This window comes from Delphinapterus leucas, chromosome 1, assembly GCF_059928025.1.
Source record: "Delphinapterus leucas isolate spDelLeu-1000000601 "Yukka" chromosome 1, BTC_Dleu_Yukka2, whole genome shotgun sequence".
Taxonomy (NCBI): Eukaryota; Metazoa; Chordata; class Mammalia; order Artiodactyla; family Monodontidae; genus Delphinapterus; species Delphinapterus leucas.
In genome coordinates, this window is record NC_143129.1 from 102,774,050 (window position 1) to 102,793,978 (window position 19,929).

At 37.8% G+C, this 19,929-nt stretch overlaps 1 protein-coding gene and 1 long non-coding RNA gene across 2 annotated transcripts in view; one reads left to right on the forward strand and one right to left on the reverse strand.

The window, feature by feature from the left end:
* The window catches only part of PALMD (palmdelphin), a 53,271-nt gene that overhangs the window by 9,659 nt on the left and 23,683 nt on the right, over positions 1 to 19,929 (reverse strand). Inside the window, exon 3 of the mRNA XM_022584255.3 lies at positions 15,515 to 15,639. Within this exon, the coding sequence (XP_022439963.1) occupies positions 15,515 to 15,639 (125 nt within the window). The remainder of the gene's footprint in view (positions 1 to 15,514; positions 15,640 to 19,929) is intronic.
* LOC149750700 (uncharacterized) overlaps positions 17,953 to 19,929 on the forward strand; it is a 52,946-nt gene continuing 50,969 nt past the window's right edge. The window contains exon 1 of the long non-coding RNA XR_016394699.1: positions 17,953 to 19,197. This is a non-coding gene — a long non-coding RNA (uncharacterized LOC149750700). The remainder of the gene's footprint in view (positions 19,198 to 19,929) is intronic.

A 19,929-nucleotide genomic window follows, 5' to 3' on the forward strand; every position in this document is an offset into this window, starting at 1 on the left:
TTTGAATTCTGGTTCATCTGTCAAGTTCCTGGGTGACCCTAGACAAGTCACCAGACCTTGCTAAGTCTCATTGTCTTCATTCATTCATTCAAAATGTTTGTTTAGCATCTACTTTATACCAGGTACTATCCTATTTGCTGGGTTATAACCGTGAACAAAACAGAGTTCCTGTTCTCAAGGAGTTTACATTCTAGTGTACAACACACTAACACAGGGGCCAGCAAATAGTAAATACTTTAGGCTTTGCAGGCCACGTTTGGTTTCTGTTGCATATTCATCTTTTGTATTTTCCATTTTATAACCTTTTAATAATATAAAAACAATTTCTAGCTCATGGCTATATAAAAAGTAGGCCAGGGCTAGATTTGCCAACTCCTGTAAATGTTGTGTGTGTATGACCCAGGATCAAATCTAGCCCTGGACTTTATATATATATACATATACGTATATATACGTATATATACATATATACATATACGTATATATACATACATATACACATCTCATATATATACTTATAAACACACATATATGCAAATATATATACATAATAAACAAATATGTGTATATGCACACATATATACATTTATTTATGAAGAAAAATGTTTCCATGAAAAAAGTAGCATAAGGACTATAAACAGAAGAATAAGGGAGACGGAGAGTGCCTGGGGAGGGGGCTCTATTTTACAGAGTGTGGTGATGGGGAGTCTTTCTGACAAAGTGTCATTTGAGTAGAGATTGAAGGAAATGAAGGAGGGACACACAAGGGTGTCGTGGGAGTGTGCTTCATAGAGAGGGAAGAGTAATTTGAAAACTTGAAATGAGAGGCAAGGGAATAAGGAGCTGAGTGGTGAGAAATAAAGTCAGAGAGGGGGTAGCCGCCAGATCATAGGGGCCTTCTACATGGTAAGGCCTTTGGGGAGCCTTTGGGAATTCTGAGCAGATGAGAAACATGCCAAGACATGAAATTTAAACAATTACAATGGCTGCGGTGTTGAAAATAGACTGGAGGGGGGCAAACATGGAGGTCTCAGTTGTTGAAATATTTCAGATGAAGATGGCTTAATCCAGGGTCCTTGCTGGTAGAAGAGTGAGAAGTGATTGGATGCTGGAAATATTTCAAAGGAAGAGCTGCCGGGCTATGTCGATAGATTACATATGAGAAGTGAGAGAAAGAGAGATGTCAAAGGTGATTCCAATGTTTGTAATCTGAATAATTGGAAAAATGTGAATGCAATTGACCAAACTAACCTGGAAAGGAGAAGGAAGGAGCTTGGTGGGGAAGTGTTAAATGTGAGACAATCAAATGGTGATATGGAGAGGACAGATATAAAAGTTGGGAGCTCAGTGAAGTCTGGGTTTGAAGATATAAAGTTGGGAGTTGGTATTTATAGCCATAGGAGTGGATAAGATTTCCTAGAAAGTTAGGGATTCCAAGGACTGAATCCTGGGGCAATTAAGCATTTAGAGGTCTGGGCAATGTTATCTACTTTGTAGGGTTTAATAAGGAATAAAATAAAAGAAATAGCTAGCGCTTGGCAAATGCTAGTTTCCTCCTGTCTCTGCCCTTTTCTATTCCTGGGGCACAGAGATAGAGCTCTTGATCTGCCTGGGCAATTATATCTCAGGGAAGTATGAAATGCACTGGTATTGGTAGTTGTTTTCCTCTGTAGGGAGGCCCATGCATAACGAAATGTCATGTAGTTCTCATGAATATCTTTAGACTAATATTGTAAGAATATGAGGTTGAAAGCCTGCTAACCTCGTCAGAGTATCTGCTAATGAATGTTTTTGAAGGTTTTCAAGTCCTCAGTGAAAGCTGAATTAATATGAGGTTGTCGTCAAATGACACATCATGATATGTTTGTGAAAAGAAAATAGAAACAAACACGCACCCCTTTCTCTTCTTTATAACAATTACAACCAACTCTCCATTAAATAGGTTAATAAGGAAGTATCTTGGTGCTAATTACTTAGAATTGCAAAATTCTGCCAGGAGATGCTTACTGATATAGAGCATTTCTTAAAATTCTCACTTCAATATGCTATTTTTATATGTTGATTTGATACTTCTGTATATTATTTGTGGATAACATAAATATTATTAAGAGAAAAACTTCAGATGTTTTTTGTTCTGACAAAGCTTTCTAAAAGATTAGAATGTCAGTGGAAGTAATGGGAGACCTAGGAAATAGTAATTGAAGATGAGGAACCAGCTTCTCTCTAGCCTACCCTCTCAGAAGACCAGAACTCAGAGGGGCAGGCACTGTGGTAGCCCAGCTGTAGAAGAAGAGTCCTCACAACCTCTACACCAGATGATGTACCACGTTTTTGAGGAATGAGGATTCTTAAGGAACATAAAACAGAAATTACGACTGGTAGGCAGGTGCTATCTTTGTATAGTTAGCACAGTGGGTCTCAACTGATGGCAGTTTTCTCCCTGAGGCCATCTGGCAATGTCTGGACACATTTCTGGTTGTCAAAGCTTGAGAAGTGCTACTGGCATCTAGTGGGTAGAGGCTGGGGATGCTGCTAAACATCCTAAATGCACGGCACAGTCCCCCACAACAAACACTTATCTGGTTCAAACTGTCAATAGTGCTGAAGTGGAGAAACGCTGGGCACCTAATACAGTGCCTGGTGTAGTACAGGTGCTTGATACACGCTTTACAAGAGATTTTGAAATATCTATCTCTGGTATATTTTTACTTTTTCCTCATTATTTCTCTCTTCCATTTAGCTGTAATATAGAATCCAAACTTATTATTTTTTGAATAGAATTTGATCATCCTATTTTTATTTAAAATTATCATTTGGGTTCAGTTGATTTTCAAATTGCTCTCTCTCTCTCTATAAATATATATTTATTTCCTGGCTCAGTGACCATTCATAATTGAGAGTATACTTAACCCTGATTTGAAACTCCAAAAATGCAGGGAATTCCCTGGCAGTCCAGTGGTTAATACTCCGTGCTCTCACTGCTGAGGGCCCAGGTTCAATACCTGATTGGGGAACTAAGATCCCACAAGCCGTGTGGTGCAGCCCAAAAGAAAACAAAACCAAACAAAATGCAGGGCTTAAATTAGGGACTCATATCCAATCCTTTTCTAAAGGTTTCGGGTGGAGAGAAAATTTAGCAAGTATAAGTGAAGAATTGGGGAAATATATATCTATATATCTGTATGTGTGTATAGGTACATTTGTGTATACACATATATGTATATATGTATGTCTGTATTTTTGTGTGTGCATATATAAAATTTTAGTTTTACATATAAAAATATAAATTTATGTGTATATACATGCATATGTAAAACTAATTTTTTTTTACTTGGAAAGCTTCGGGTAGGTCGCTGGGGGATAACTCTCTAACTTTCATCAACTTATCTCTCAGCTGATGGGTTAGAATTTCCATAAGTGCTACCACCCCCATCTCTAGAAGGTATTACCTTCCCGAATGGGAATTAAGCTCCTAGAAATGCTGATTCAGTTTGGTGAGAAACAGGCAGCAGAGAAAGAGAAATATCCTTCCTGGTGCCTCCTGGGCTGTTAGGCGGGGTCTGATGGATGAGTTAGTACCTCTCTCAGTTTCTGAGAGATGGTGAGCAGGCATCATGTGCCAATTTAGATAAGCAAAGTACATGAAAAAGGATTTGTAATGCTATCCATTATTGGAATCTTTCTTCTCCTTGCTTATTTGCTGGAGAAAAAGAGGGTTATTTTCAAGAGCTCCCTAGGTGAAAGCAGGTAGCTTTCATTTCATGCACTGTTCTAGTAATAATTTTCCTTAATCATCATGAGATAATATCCCCAATCCAATTCCAACATGCAAGTTATTGTCTTAGAAAAAGGACAGCACATTAACGCTGCATGCGCCAAGAAAGGGTTATTTCAGAAGGCAATTTTTCTGCTGCTAAGGGTCCATTTATCTCTTTCAGTTTTTGGTGGTGTTAACAAGGATTAACAACCTGACGGGGTTTGCTATTAGGCACCAAACAAACGAGAAATCAGGAGAAAAAAATTCAAAAGTTTATGCCCTACCTTACTGTACCTCACTTGTTAGCGATTATAACAACATTTAATATGTACTGCGTATTTACATCGTACCAGACACTGGCCTAATTAGTCCTCACAACACCCCCCATGAGTACTGTTATTAGTTCCTTTCAACAGGTGAGCAAACTGGGCACCTAGAAAGACAACTGGTCCAGAGGCTTACAGGTAGCCTGTGACAGGGTGGAATTTGAAATCAAGTCTCCGCCAATAGAGCCTGAGCTCTGAACTCCCTGCTGATTAGCCACGATGGGAACAAAACTTTAAAAAATGGATTCTTATGAACTTACAAACAACATTCATTTGCTCAACAGTACAAAAGGATTATTTTTTACTTTCTGTGATAATAAAGTGAAGATTGAAATGCTAGCTGGGGTCTACCACAGTGTAACAGTGCTGACTCGTTACCTGTAAAGCTAATATTTCTCTCCTGGTCTTCATTGGAGTGATTTTGTTGTGCAGAGAACTTCTCTGCTTAGTGGTCTAGTCAGTACGACCAGGATTAAAGTCCAGGCTTTGTCATTTTTCTCTTTGGCTGCTTGAGTCTGGTTTTTGGTAGGAGTTCTTAGAATAGTCTTTTTCAAAGAGTCTGAGGTTTTCTAACTTAGTGCTACTTTATAGAGAGATTTTCTTTGCTTGGACACAAGATTATTGTTCAAAATAATGGAAGCTTTAGGTCTTAAATATAAAACTCGTTATACAATTTGATTACAGCTCCACAATTTGAATGTAACCACCAATGCTATGTTTGAAATTAAATTTATGACTGGCTTTAGCTATATACTTTGAAAGGACTGATGAATTAATACTTATGTCTTGCTAACTCAAGCTCTCTTATTAAAAGCCAGGACTATATAAAGAGAGCGCCAAATGGCCACTTCTCTGGGATGGCCTGAGTCAGCAGGTCTTAGACCCAGGCTGTGCCACTATTAATGTACCTCTGAGACCAGTTGATGGAAGTGCTAGGACCACCTCTCCAAGCCCACCTCAGGCTAGACAAAGAAGGACCCAGTTTCTTTTTGGGGCTTACAGACTTTCAGATATGTTTGCCTCCAACAGGGTGTTGAATTCAACATGGAGTTGTAAGCAGTTGTAATCCCTGACTCTTCCCTTGGGCCAGAGATTCTTTCTTTTCTTCCCCACTGAATCTTGGGAGAACAGGAGGTGGCTGGTGGTTTACCTATGTTTTGTGAGGGTTTTTTTTTGGGGGGGGGGTCCACTCTTTTTCCCCAGCTCTACCCATGGAAACGGAAAGTAAGCTCATATCAAAGCTAACTCACTTGGCATAATTATTGAACCCCTCCAAGCTTCAGTTTTCCCACTTAAGGAATAATATTCACAAAGGGCTGTTTTAAGGAGGTAAATGAGATAATGTTTGTAAGTCTCTAGCACAGGGCTTGACATAGAGGAATTCCTAAATAATGATTAGTTACTCCTTTCTCTTCCTCAGTTTTCTAGGGAGAGGAGGGCCCTCTCTGACAACTCCAGTGAAAGAGAAAACCTACCGGGTGCATTTTTGGATTTGATCTTCAACCTTGAAAGCAATGATTTTAGAGCAAGCATGGTGCTAATATAGCGTCAGAAACACACCTGTCACCTAGAGGGGTGGGATGGGGAGGATGGGAGGGAGACTCAGGAGGGAGGAGATGTGGGGATATATGTATATGTATCACTGATTCACTTTGTTACAAAGCAGAAACTGGCACACCATTGTGGAGCAATTATACTCCAATAAAGAGGTTAAAAAAAAAAGATAATAAACATGTATAACACCCCCCCAAAATAAAAGAAAATAAAATGTGCTCCACTCCCCCCCCAAAAAAAAGAAACACACCTGTCCTTGAAAATACTGTTCTAGACAGAACAGAAAAAGCAGTGCTCCAGCATTATTAGAATTTTCATAACATTTATGGGGATAGTGTCTATTTAATAAATGCAATTTAATAAAAAATGTCTATTTAATTAAAGAAAGAATATGCTAGTTTGCTTTGACAACCCACTGATTTCTCCCCAAATCCATTTCTCCTGTTCTTTTAGTAATAGAACTCCCTGAGTTTTATGTGTCTCCCTGCTGCCCTCCTACAGACTACGTTTCCCAGTCTTATTTGCATTGAAATGATGTCATGTGACTAAATTCTGGCCAATACCGTATTAGCAAGCGTGACCTCTGCAATTTTCAGGTCATATCCTTAAACTAGAGCTGTTTGCCCTCCATTTATCTTCCCCTTCCTAAGCTGAAATGCAGATGTGGTGATGGTCAGCTGCCTTTAACCTTACAACCAAGGGCATCCCTTAGGGGGTAGCAAAGCAATAACACAGAAAGAAACAGGGTCTCTTGATCATCTCATGTAATGTTGCCGCTCCCCTCCCTTGAATTTCTCCCAGCTAGGATTGTTATATGTAGGAGGAAAATGAACCTTTCTAATCTTGTTTAAGCCACTGTTCTTCTGGAGGCTTTTAAAGCAAAAAAAAAAAACAGTATGTTAATTATTGTATAACCTTCTGGAGGATGAGTCTTGGTGTGACAAATTTTATGAAATTTTTTCATAATTTTTTTTGTTGATTTGCAGAATTAATCATTAGTATCTTGCATTTCAGGCAGTTCACCAGTAACAATAGAATAATAAATCAGTCTTTGCTCCAAGTGGTTAAAGAATTTACATGTTTCTAAATGATATATCAAATCTGACATGGTTTGTATTGACATAAGCTAGTTAATATTGAATGGCTAAGGTTTGCAATGAAAAAAGGGAGTCATTTTATTTTTTAATCATAATTCATCTAAAAAATTTGCTCTGAAATTGCAATGGATACTATTGAATACACATAGTTGATGACTTTAATCAGGTATTCTTGACTGTTGTGTGTTGATCACAGGTAATGGGCAGATACATTATTACTAATGGGTCAGAGGTTATAGATATTTTATCTTTACAGATAATGTGGCCAATGGGAATGTCAAACTATATTTTCCAAATAAAATTGGGAGTATGTAATCAGGTAGAAAGTAGGCTGTTTTGTTTTATTTTTAAAGTTGGGGTCCAATAACTTTCATCAAACATTTAACAAACTTTTATTAAGCACCTACTACATGTCAGGCACATTTTTTCACCAAACTGAAATAAAAGTATATCAAAAAAGATGAAGAATGCTCCTATGCGTGGACATAGGACAAGAATTGCCTTTCAATCGGCCCTTGCCGAAGAGCATGTATAATAAGAAAGCTCTAACCCACAAGTGCAAACAATCACATGCCACGGGTAAGCCTGCCAGAGAATTAAAGGGCATTTGGCATACAGCAAACACTGTTTGCCCCGAGTCAGATCTACTGCCTCTAACCCTGAGCACTGAAGAACAGGACAAGCAACACAGCACAGTATCTTCAAGATAACTAGAAGCAGAGAGCTGGCCCAACAGTGACATTGAAAGAAGTGTCAGTTTGCTCTGATAATTGGGAACAGAGCAGATGTTTAGAAAAGCTGAATAATTTATAGTTACATGTGAGCAGATTTTACAGGGGTGAATCTCATCTCCTAATATAACTGTAAATATTAACAATTATCTTTTGGGCAGACAATACTATCACGATTTGAAACTGCCTGGTAGGCATTCAAGAGAGTGATTTAGTAGAAAACCAAACCCTCTCATTCAGAATAATATTTTGTAAATTAAGGTATGCATTTGCCATGAAAAACAAGAATCCAAACCGGTTTTCAGGGAATAAGCTATTTTTATGTGCGAGTTACAAATGTGATTTTCAAATGAACACAAATAAAAGTACACCCGGGAGGTTGGTGTGATATGGCAAATTGGTTAGTTATGGGCTTCTCAGATGTTCTGCCAGTGACCTTCAAATACTGTCGTAGCCAGGTCATGGCAAGTTAACGGCAGATATGCTTATCCATGATTTTGGAAAGCTTTTTTTTCTTAAAAAAAAAATAAGCTGTAGGGGAAAACTAATTTTAGTGAATATACTACTTGTAACCATATTATGAAATGACAAAATATATTCAGTGATGTATACAGCCAGTGACTCTCTCCATTCAGAAATAACTACTGGCTTAGTGTCTTGTAACCCTTAACATTTATCTCTGACAGTATTATAGGGCAGCCACTATATTTTCTGCTTTCTATCCACTTCATTATGACTTTGCGCCTAGTGTTAATTGTTCATATTTGATGCCAAGAACAGGACTCTTATTATTTGAACACCAAAAATGCAAATTCCAACCTCAGTATAACACAGAATAACCAACAAAGACCAGTTAGCCTGGGGTGGTCTAAATGAACTAAGTGACATTTGTTTTATGTCAGACAAAAGTTGCATTGCAAGGGGGTGGTGTGGAAGTTTTCTGAGCTATAAATTTAGTGTCTGGGGACTCTCCTGGGGAATGGGGAAGCCTAGGCCCTATGGCAGCACAGATCCTTTCTCTAACACAATGAGTCTCTGCTTTTGAACATGACCGCCACCTGGAAGATGGATCACTGAAACGAACTCTCCTCCCACTTTCTGGATTGTTCAGTTCTTCCTTTGTTCCTTCTCTACTCATGCCAATACAGCCAAAGATCTATGGCATCCCTGTTAAGTGCCTTAAACTTGTGTTTCAAGTTACCGAATATTGTATTGAATGAGATATTTAATGTAAGAGTACATTGAAAAGTTAAAGGATGTAAAGAGAGGTAAACAAATAAAAATTTGCTTTGAGGAGTTTATGATTCTTAAATCTCCTCTAGAAGAACAAAGACTTATATGTGGCAGGTTCTTAATAAATGTTCATTGAAATGAATCAAGAATAAGCAGGGTGAAGCATGATGGAAAGGGCCTGGAGTCAGAAAGATCTGTGTGTGACTTACAGGTCAGTTGTTAAAAGGTTCATAGCTTTCTGTGCTTTAGTGCCTGTCTGTGTAAAACAAGGCTAATTAGACTCCCCCCAGAGAACTGTCATTCTCAAAATAATGCTTAGTACATAATATGTACTCAGTAAAGGATAGCTGTTGTTACTGAATTGCAGTCGGGTGAGGAGAAGACTCTCAGAGGTTATTCTAATCTACCTTTCAGCTTACCATTGTGGTGGGGGAGTGTTTATTCTAGGTAACCATTTAATCCTTATTTCTACTAACATATAAACGAGATTGGCAGGTATGAGCAAGAGAGAATGCTGGAAGGCAGGAATAAGGAAATAGAGCATATGAAGAAGGGGGAAAGTGAGAAAGTAAAATGATGAGGTGGTAAAACATGCTATCAACAATTGCCTCAAAAACCAGGGGCACTATAGCCACGTAACTTTGCCCTTGACTCAAGATAGTTGGGTGTTTATTTGTTATTTTTTAAAAAAATTCAAGACATTCCTTTGTAGTTTATTAACATTCAAATCACTGATCTTCGTCTGGTCTCCTTAAATATGTGGTATTTTCAAGTCCATTCATCCATCCATCATTCATTCATCTATTAAGCTATGTAGTCATAGATATTCCTACTATGTGCTAGGAATTGTATTTTTTTGTGGGGGGAGATAAATTTTCCCCCTTTCCTTATGCTGGAAATTTGGTTAACTTAGCTCTTTTTGTTAAATTAAAAAAGCTCCTGAATTAAAAATAATCAGAATATCTGGGAAATTAAAAATAACCACAGATGAACTCTTACAAATCTGGTAAACCAGTTAGTCAAATACTGGCAGTGAAAAACATGCTTGGAATGATTTTGACTCAGATAATTGCCTCAGAATAATTTCTTGTGTGTTTCTAGGCAACAGCAAATTTAAGAAGAAACAAATGGTGGGGTTTTTTTCTCCCTTTTTGCCTTTTCCCCCTTTATCTTCTCTTATGTTGTCACAGAAGAGCAGCTTGTCTATCTCCATGCAATGTGATGTTAGATGTGGCTGGTTGGGTCAGAGCAGGAAGACAGAAACATTTAGCCTGTGATATTTTCCATACAGCATGTGCCACTGTGTTTGATGAGACATTATTTTCACTAAGGTACAATTGGTTTGTACAGGTAGATAAGAACATTAGGTAGTGGTTAAACTTGGATAGAAATAATAATGAGCTAAACTTTGATAAACCATAGCCAGCGACAAAGTCATTTAACCTTTATATTTCTACAGCAGTACTTTGGGTTCCTTTTTGAAATTGGATCTTGCCTGCTATCTTTTGAGTTAACTGAGTAGTTTATTGCTCTACGTGCTGGTGAGCAGAGTGCATTTTCTAGTTGTCCATCTCCACTTGTGGAGGGATTTCCCTTAAGTGATGTGAGTCAGCTATAGCTGCTATAACAGCCCACTATCCAGCTTTTCTCATGACATTCGATCACATAGAAATCCAAGCTTCACATGCACCTTCCCCTGAGTACGATACGTGGAAGGCAGTTTCTGCCTATTTGGAGATGAATGAAAGTGCATTAAAGAAAGGCAGATGGTCAGAAGGGTACTTTGGAATATTAAATGTTACTAGGGAACATTTAATCAGAAGTAGATAATCCTTCTCAAAGGGAATGCAGTATATTTGCATCATTCTCCTTGGCAGTTAACCTTTTGCATTTTAAGCTTATGACATTTCTTCCAGGCACTCTGTGTACTCCAATTGAAGTCAGAGGTCTTTGGACACAGTACAAAAAGTAGCTAGTATGTGGAAGGGAGCTTGATGCAAGGCAGTTTGGCAGAGGGAGTCATGGAGAACTGCAGGGTAGCTAGATAGCAAAGAGGAACCTAGCAAGTGAATGACACTTGGACACTTCTTAGGGTGCTTGGGGTGTCTTTTGAGGGTAGGTATTGGATGGAGGAAAGCAGCAGAAGTGATATAACAGGATTTCTAATTCAGCCTATAAATCTGTACGCATGGATATTTGGATTGAGAAGTCAGTGCTGGATTTGCACCTGTGCCTACAATCAGGAAGTAAAGGGTTCAGTGGTCACACTAAGAGCAGGGCTCATTTGGGAGGCAAATTGAAACTCTAATTTGAGCAAAGTGATTCAGAAGATGTTCAATAGAGTTTTCCCCCTGGGAATGTCTTCTCCTAAGGTATTAATCAGGGCACAAGTCAAAGTGCTCACTAATATTGTTCCAGAGCTAACGTGTGACTCAGAAACAAGAACTATGGAAACCCACTTAGTTTCTGAAATGTTGCCTCTCTTTGAAAGGAAAAATGAGAGGATAAATATGAAGACCTACTTTACTTAAAGGTTATGTGTGAGTCAGGGAAACTCAGAGTGTTTTTAATATGATAAAGAATCACATGAATGTCTCTATAAAATGATGCATATAAAAGTGAAATGATAGCATGGATTGGAAATTAAAAATGATGTAGAGGATAGCTTTTGTAGGATTTAACTTTTGTAAAATTTTGCTATGGATCCAAGACACAATTTATTTTTATGATTAGGACTTTTAATTCTATTTTAAATTCTGACTCTTAATTTTTTAGCTGTATGACATGGGGCAAATTAGCCTCTATAAATGTCAGTTTTCTCACCTGTTAAATGTTATCTCCCTCATAAGATGGTTGTGAGAATTCACGAAATAATATATATGAAGTGCTTAGTACAGTGCCTGGTCTACAACAAATGCTCTGTAAAAGTTAGCTGATATTATTAACAGTTTAGTCTTCACACCGTAAAGAAAATCCATCAGTTATTTTCCATATGGAAAGAATCTTAGTTGGGGGATAACCTAAGATTACTCAAAGAAAAAGATTCTTTGTACTAGCATAAAGAAATGAGAGTTCTTAGCCAAAAGATGAAAATCCCCAGATAAAGCTCTAGGCAGTGTCCTTCTTTTAATTATTTTTGATTCCTTATAAGAAATAGTATCTAATGTTTTCTGAACACCTACCACGTGTCAGGCACTCATGAAGTTGTTTCACTCATCCCAGTCCCGTGAAGTGACTTATGATGGTCCACTATTACAGACAAGGAAATTGAGGCCCAAAGAGATGAAAGAACATGGCTAGGCTTATGAACTATGGTCGGCAGAACAGGGATTTGAATGACAAAGACCATGCTCTTTCAGTTCATTGCATGAAACCGTGGAAGTAAAAGGAATGCAAACTTCATGGGCAGTCTGGCCTTGCTACAGACTCTGAGGTAATAGCAACATTTCTATTTTGATGTGCCTATTAAAATCTTATCCTGTAGCTGAGAGGCCTGGCAGATGGCAAATGTTACCCTTGAGCAGGCACCTAAGTAGGGTGATAAATCACATTCAGGGATTGGGATACTTTCTCTGCTTAGGGAAGGAGGATGGCTCTGCCTACTTCAACCTCATCAGTTGGCTTGGTTGCCATTCAGAGCTTACAGGAAAATGCACTGTATTTAGCTGGTAATAAAAGCTTCTTAAGCACTGTGGGTAGTTGTTTCTGAAAAAGAATGAATTTAAAAACATGTACCTGATTATTTAGCAGCTTTAGAAATATCTGAGGAAAAAATGTTCAGTTATCAGGTAAAGCTGCTTTGGCAACGTGATTTCTATAATGCTAGGCAGTAGTGGAGGCTGCTTAATACTGACAATGCACAGTTATTTTTTGTCTCCGTATGTTGCTTTAGAATGTTCTGTTCCCTGCACATTTTTAATGAGATAAACATGCCTTTATGGGTCATGATGGTGCAAATTCTTTACTAGCTCTTTGCAAATACATCTTTTTAGGACTACTCCTTAAACAATGCAGTTTGCTGTTAGGTGTCAGGTATTTTACTACTTCCAGAGCATTGACACCTATAGCTCTCTATTAATTTTACAGCTGGAGAGCACTGAATTTGACTCACTTTGAGACCCAAATCTATCCTTTACTGGCTCTGTGATCTTAATGAAGTCCCTTATCCTCTTTGAGCGTATTTCTTCATCTATGAAATGGAGGTGTTGATGCTTTCTTTCTAGGGTTGCTGTGAGTAATAAATGACTTAATGGAAGTGCAACTGCTTTGTAAATTGCACAAGGCCATTTAAAAATGAACCATTACTGTTATTATTATTTATATTTGGGGATTAAAATCGTTTGGTGTTAATAAAGGAGCACTGATGGGTTAATGACATCCTAAATATCTAAAATAAAGTAGCAGTGAGATGCCAGAAATTGGGTAATGAATAGACATTTAATTGATAGTTTAACAAAGACATTAATTGGACGTGGAAGAAGATCCTGATTGTGGTAAAGGCTGTTTGGAGAAAGCAGAACCAAGGGACAGAACATGCTTCAAAGACTTCTTACAAGATAATGAATTTTCAGTCCACAGAGGTTGCTGTGTGCCATTATTTTATAGGCAGCATTGGATAGTCAAATTAAGTAGTCTCTGATCTGCCACTTCCTAACAGTGTGAATTCTTTAATCTCTCTGCAAAAAGTGAAGATCATAACACCTGCCTTATAGGGTTATGGAGATTCAGTGGGATGATATATGCAAAGTGCCTGGTGCATAATATGGCTCAGCAAATAGGTTTCCTCCTCTTCCTTGTTTTTGTTCTTCTTTCTTCCTCCCTTTGTCCCTTCCTTCCTCCCTCCCTCCCTCCCTCTTTTTCTCTCTCTTTCGTCACATAGGAGCCCTAACTAGGCAAGCCACTACCAAAACTCCTAGAAGCTTATGTGATTCTCAGAGCATTCAGGCAAGGCCTGAAAGCAATCAGTATAGTCCTAGTAAATTCTCTTGGATTACTCAGAAAGCAGCCCAGACTCGTTAATGGACTTTGAGTATATGTAACTACTTCATTTATCATCAGATGCTGAGAAAGTTGTAGGTGTTCAGTATGTGGAAAGACTCCAAAGAAGGGGCTCTGAGGGGGAAGAAAGGAGGTGTCTGTGCAGGGCAAGGGTTTACAGGGATTAAATTCAGAGCTCCTTGAGAGATAAGGATTGTGTGTGGAAGGGTGAGGAAAGCAATCTTCAGCTAAACCAGACTTTGTTAGGAAGCTTTTGCTAAGGGATGCCTTACAAATAATCAAGTTTTCCAAACTGTAGAGTTGATTTATTGAGTTATTTTAAAAGTATTTACTATCTTCCATTCAGCAGCAGTTCATATCTTTGAACAAACAACTGAGGAGTTTATAAATATAAACATTTCAGTTATAAAATGTAACTTTAAAAGAATGGTTAATTTAAAAACATCTAAATAAGAATGAGCAGTCAATGATTTTAGCTATTAAATATACAAGTGTATGAAATTAAGCTAGTAAAATAAAAATCAGTTGCAAAAAGAAAGCTGTTTTTTTTTTTTCCATGTTGTCAGTTTAAGGCCTAATGCAATCTGTTTACATAGTGTGGTGAGTATGGACAAAATGTGGTCATAGCACAGCTATTGGATATTTTTATCTTCCCGGTCTTTCCTATGGTCCTCACAAAAGATAACAAATTTGCAGTGAGTGAGGCTTTGAAAGTTACCTATGTTTCAAAGATGTGTAGGCTTTAAATTATTGTCATTATTATACCACAAAAAATTCCATCTTTTTTCCATGTGTGGGCTAGAAAATGATTCTGACATTTCTCACACCTTTTTCTTCTGTGCTATCTATACTTTGTGATAATATTAATAATCCTATCTTATATTTGAGCTTTCCAATTTTTTTCAGGTCTAGCACCTCATTTTAAGCCAAGGCAATTAAAAAACTTTACTTGCTATATCCGAAGTTGCTGAGTCTGTACTAATTGTGTTTGATGGTCAGGAAAGGACACTGAGAAGTGAAATCAACCCCTGTGACCAGTCAGAGAAGTAGAAGAGAGAAAATGTTAGTGAAGTAGTCCTACAGTGTCTTCTCTTCCAAAATATCATGGCTGAGGCTAAGGAGGGCCTGGGAAGAGGTGTGATGGGGGGAGAGTATGCACACACTCTTATAACTGTCACCTGTCCTAAGATGAGAGAGGGGGTTGAGGCAGTGAAGAACTGCTTTTGCTCTCTTGCCAAATGCCAGGTAGGTGCTAGTAGTTTAGTACATGCATTTATTAATCTGTTCAACAACTCTGAAAGATAGATATTGTTACTACCATTTTGTAGATGAGGAAATGGGCTCAGAGAGCTATGGGTAAGTCACCCATACGTATTTTATTTTATTTTATTTTTTATTTTATTTTTTTTGCAATACGCGGGCCTCTCACTGTTGTGGCCTCTCCCGTTGCGGAGCACAGGCTCCGGACGCGCAGGCTCAGCGGCCATGGCTCACGGGCCTAGCCGCTCCGCGGCATGTGGGATCTTCCCGGACCGGGGCACGAACCCGTGTCCCCTGCATTGGCAGGCGGACTCTCAACCACTGCGCCACCAGGGAAGCCCCACCCATATGTATTTTAAAAATGAGTCTCGTGTTGCTATGTTTTGGGGACCTTTACAGCAAAATTTCTGTTGTTGCTTTCTGGTGTGTTTTCTTAGTCTTAGAAATCCAAATGGAAGATCTGATTGTGCCCCTAAAAAGGAGAATGGCCTGTATATATTCAACATGGGACAAAGTCAAAATAAAGGTAGTTGTGGAGTATCTCAGAGAGGGCCATACCTGAGGATACTTTGTTCTAGAACCTGGATCTGGTGTTGGTCTTGTTGATTTTGTTTCTTCATCTCTTCCTGTTCTTTTCCACTGCTGATTCCATCTAGAAGCCATTTCTCCCTCAAGGCCTTTTTCTGATATCAGGAAACATAAATATATGTTCTTATATCAATCGAAAATTCCAAAATCTGAATGCTTTCAAATCTTATTAATTTCAATGGTGGAAATATTAAAGAGAAATTGTTTTCTCTCACTGTCTTGCCTGAATAAATTTGATAGTTTCCTACTTTGCACCCTTCTTGACCCCCTTCTAAAGCCAGGGTTTATGTATCTGAATCCTATGTATATCCTAAGGTCTAGTTCAGGTCCTCCTTCTCTATGAAATCTCTGTCCTACCTCTGCATCTTCCCCCACCCCACCCCCAGCCTCACTTCACCCCCAGGCAACTCTCCTTCTTCAGAATCACACAGCAGTGTATGTTTACCTATACTGTATATTTACTGTATTTTTAACAGTCATGTAGGGACCTCATCATGATGATGCCTTACTATGATTTGTTGGGTTGGTGGGTGTATATCTGTGTCAAAGTAACAAGCTCCTTGAAGCCATTTGCTATTCATCCCAGTGACAGTACATAGTGACCCCTCCAAGAAAAAATAAAATCTTTTGTGGGATTAATTGGAATGGTGGGCAAAACAAGAGATTGCTATTGTATCTTAAACTAATTCAATGACAGTCTTAGGCTCTGTGGTTGACATTTATTGTTTTGCCTACCCAGTACCCCTTCTTTCTTCTGAGAGCCTCCTTGGTTCTAGATATCCTTTACGTTCAGCTCCCTACTCGTCCCAATCATATGATACATAAAGTTCACCGATCTGTCTAAATATTTGTGAGTTGAATTTTTATCAACTTTAATAAAACAAAAAAGATTTATGTTTCATCAGGTGGAAAAAAAATGCCCTCGAATTTGCATGAAATAATTACATTCCTGGACTTGACCCTAAGAAGACAAAGCAAATGAAGAAGACCTGTAAACTTCAGGGGGCTTTAGCTAGCATCCTGTCTGTGTCTCAAGGGAAAACTGTTAGATATTATTTTCAAAGTGTTTGAGTTTCTTCTTTTCTTCCTGAAGAAAAGTACTGTCACTATATATCTATCTACCTTTGTAAATTATTTGCTCAATAACTATTCCCTGGGAATTTACTGTTTCTAAAATGGTGAGAAGAGAAGAATGGGAATTTTCCTTATTTTTTTGACACTTCTCTCTCTAACACCATGATTAGAATGAAAGCAAGTAAGAGGAATATTTGTCTTTTTTAAAAAACATGCTTGTTTTTTAAAACAGAATTAATACAACTGGAATGTAAATACCTCTGAATTTAAAATAAATTTAAATAAGGTTGATTGGGCTAGATAATTACCAAAGGAAGTTTATTTTAACTAAGGCAATTTTTTTTCAAATCATTAAAAATATTACACTGATTACAAATAAATGTTATTTGGAATTATAACTTGTAGAATAGATGAAATGTGGCCTGCTCTAGTTGAAGCAATGAGGGGGCCTGGAAGCCTACAGATGCACAGGACACAGTTTGAAAACCACTAGATTAAGTCAGTAATTATCTCAACCCAGATCATCATATTTGTGTTGGTTTTTTTCAGAGTTTCAAGAAATTTCATGTGGACAACACACCCCATAAAAGCAGTTTGTATTATTCCAGTTTGTAGCCAGATTCCTTCCCACAATGTTATCTTTTCCCTTAATTATAGCTGTTCAGTTGTTTGTAAAAATGTGTTCCCACAGACACAGTAAATATTATTAATAAAGGTCAAGATTTATTTCCTGATAATATGCCAAGAAAATCTCAATATATCAGCATTTAAGAATTTACCTTGATTTCAGTTTATTTTTATTTGATGGAATATGATGATAGCTAATGCACAGTAAAGAATATAGATGACATCCATCAAAGTAAATTACAGTTCTTACAAACCACCTGCAAGGATAGTTTCAGTCAATTACATCCATATCACTGGAAGAAACACTCAGTTGGGATGGTCTTATGATGCTGAGTTGTAGAGGGTAGAGAATGGCTCCTGTGACATAATTATGTTATCTTGGGGCTTCATTCTTGGTTCTTAGTCTGGTTAGGACTAAGAATAATTTTAATTTTAGCCTTATAAGCTTTGTTCATAGTTCAGGAATTGTCATTTAACTCTGGCAGAGAACTTTTTGCCTCTAAATATAAAATATATAATTTAGATGTACAATCAGAATGATATGGTATAATCACATATTGTGGTAACCACAAGACAGTTATTTTGCTTTTATGTCACAGTTTAGACTTATGCTTTAGTCTATGAGATTGAGGAATAGAATAAAATCTATTTCACAGCAATGACATTCAGAATCAAAAGCCATAGTAACTAAATAAAAATATAAGTGATACGCAGGTAGTAGATCTTTTGGCAGTCTTTTAGGGAAAGGTTTTCTTGAAACACTTCTATATTCTGCACAGCAGTTACAGGAGACGTTAAGAATAAATTAGTTTTTCATACCATGATTTAAATGGACTTCCAGAAAAGTTTTCTAGGTTGAGTACTAGGCAAAAAGATCAAGAGTGGACAAGTCTCAGAATGTTTGAATGTGAGAATGCTGTTAATGGCCGTGGAAACTCCCTTTCCAGGATGTCATTGGTATGAATGTCAGGTTCCAGAGCTAAAGGATATTAGAGTGAGTTACCACAACTATTTTGAAGTGTGTGTACTGCTCACACAGAAGGAGCACTTTGTAAATATTTACGTTTGTGTTGTTCAAAGTGAGTCATTGACATGTAATGAAATAATTTGCAATCGGGAAAGTGGTGAGGATAGTCACTGGAATGGAGACAAATGGATGAAGAAGAAAATAAAAAGAAAGGCTGGTAATTGCAGAAGCCAACAGAGCTTTTTTGACTTGGTGAAGATATTTTGGAATCAATTTTTAGAACACTTCTGCACATTTTTGAACCCTATTTTGGAATTGTGCCTAGTTGCTGTTGGAATAGCCAACCATTTTCTGCAGAACTTGGAAGAATGTACTTACTGAAACAGCCATTCTCTCCTCTATGTTCCCTTTGCAGTTGATGCCTTGAATATAGTGTTCATCACAGTATAAATGTCATTATAAGTTTATGTGTCAGTTACCATTTAAGGGCACAGATCAAACTTATTTTATATTCTTCATGTCCAGCTTAGTACCTTGCACATAATAGGTGCTTAATAAATGTTTATTGACTGAAGGTTTTCTACTTATCAGTTAAGACTCAGGTTAAATCCCACACCTTTAACAGAACTTTTTTTGGCCACCCCAGATTAAAGAATTACTAATGCTTACACTTATGCTTAAATTAAAAAAAATCATCCTTTAACTTGTACTAATTATTTACTTAACCTTGAATTTCCCAGTAGGTTGCAAGCAGAAGGGCTACAACTCTCAAGGCCACTGCTAGTCTCTAAGGCATTAATATGCAAATTAGGAAAAGGTACAGTTCACCACTCCTACTCCTTCAGGTCAGTGCACAGCTTGGGAAGGTGGACAGCACTTTTGTGCAGAGAGAAAGAAACTTTGTCCTCCAGACAGAAGCAGCCCTGTGCCAGAGTGCACTGTTCCAAGGGAGTATGGGCAGGATTTCAGCACCCCCCTGTCTCAGGTAACTTTACGCAGTATACCATTCTGCACAACTGTGTACTGCAGTCCAAAGCATGATACATGCTTTGACTGGATTGGATTAGAAGAGGTCTTCTGGGATCCAGAAAGCAAACCTATAGGGAACAGTATATATTACTTTTCGGACTGTTTTTGTTGAGTATTGAAATGAGGTGTCACTTCAGAAATGGACGTCTCAGTGTGTTAGAATTTTCCTGTGTGAAACTTACTTCCTAGAATGAACAGAGAGGATATATAAAACATTTTTTCTACTGTGAACTCTAATGTTGTTTGGCTACTCATTCTGCAAGGATAGCAATTACTCAGAAGCAGTAATTAGTTCACTGTGAGATCCAAATTGTGTGTGTGTGTGTGTGTGTGTGTGTATGTTTGTGTGTGAAAGAGAGAGAGAGAGAGAGAGAGATTTGGGAGTTAGAAATTGCCTATCTCAAAAATTGTTGTAGACTTGCTTTTGACTTCATTTGACTTGTATTAAAATGACTTGGTAAAATTTGTTATTTCATTGATTTTTCTGGGAGTACACACGGCATTTCTTGGCTATGTCTCCTACTCATGTAAATTCAATGTGACAAACTGTAAGGATAGTAGGCTGACTACATATTGAAATTATTCATCAAACATTGGAAACGTCAATTTGTATAGGAGCAAAGAAGCAAACAGAATCCAGAGAACTGAGGCTAATTGGAATCCTAACCTGTGTCTTTTTTCTCTCAAG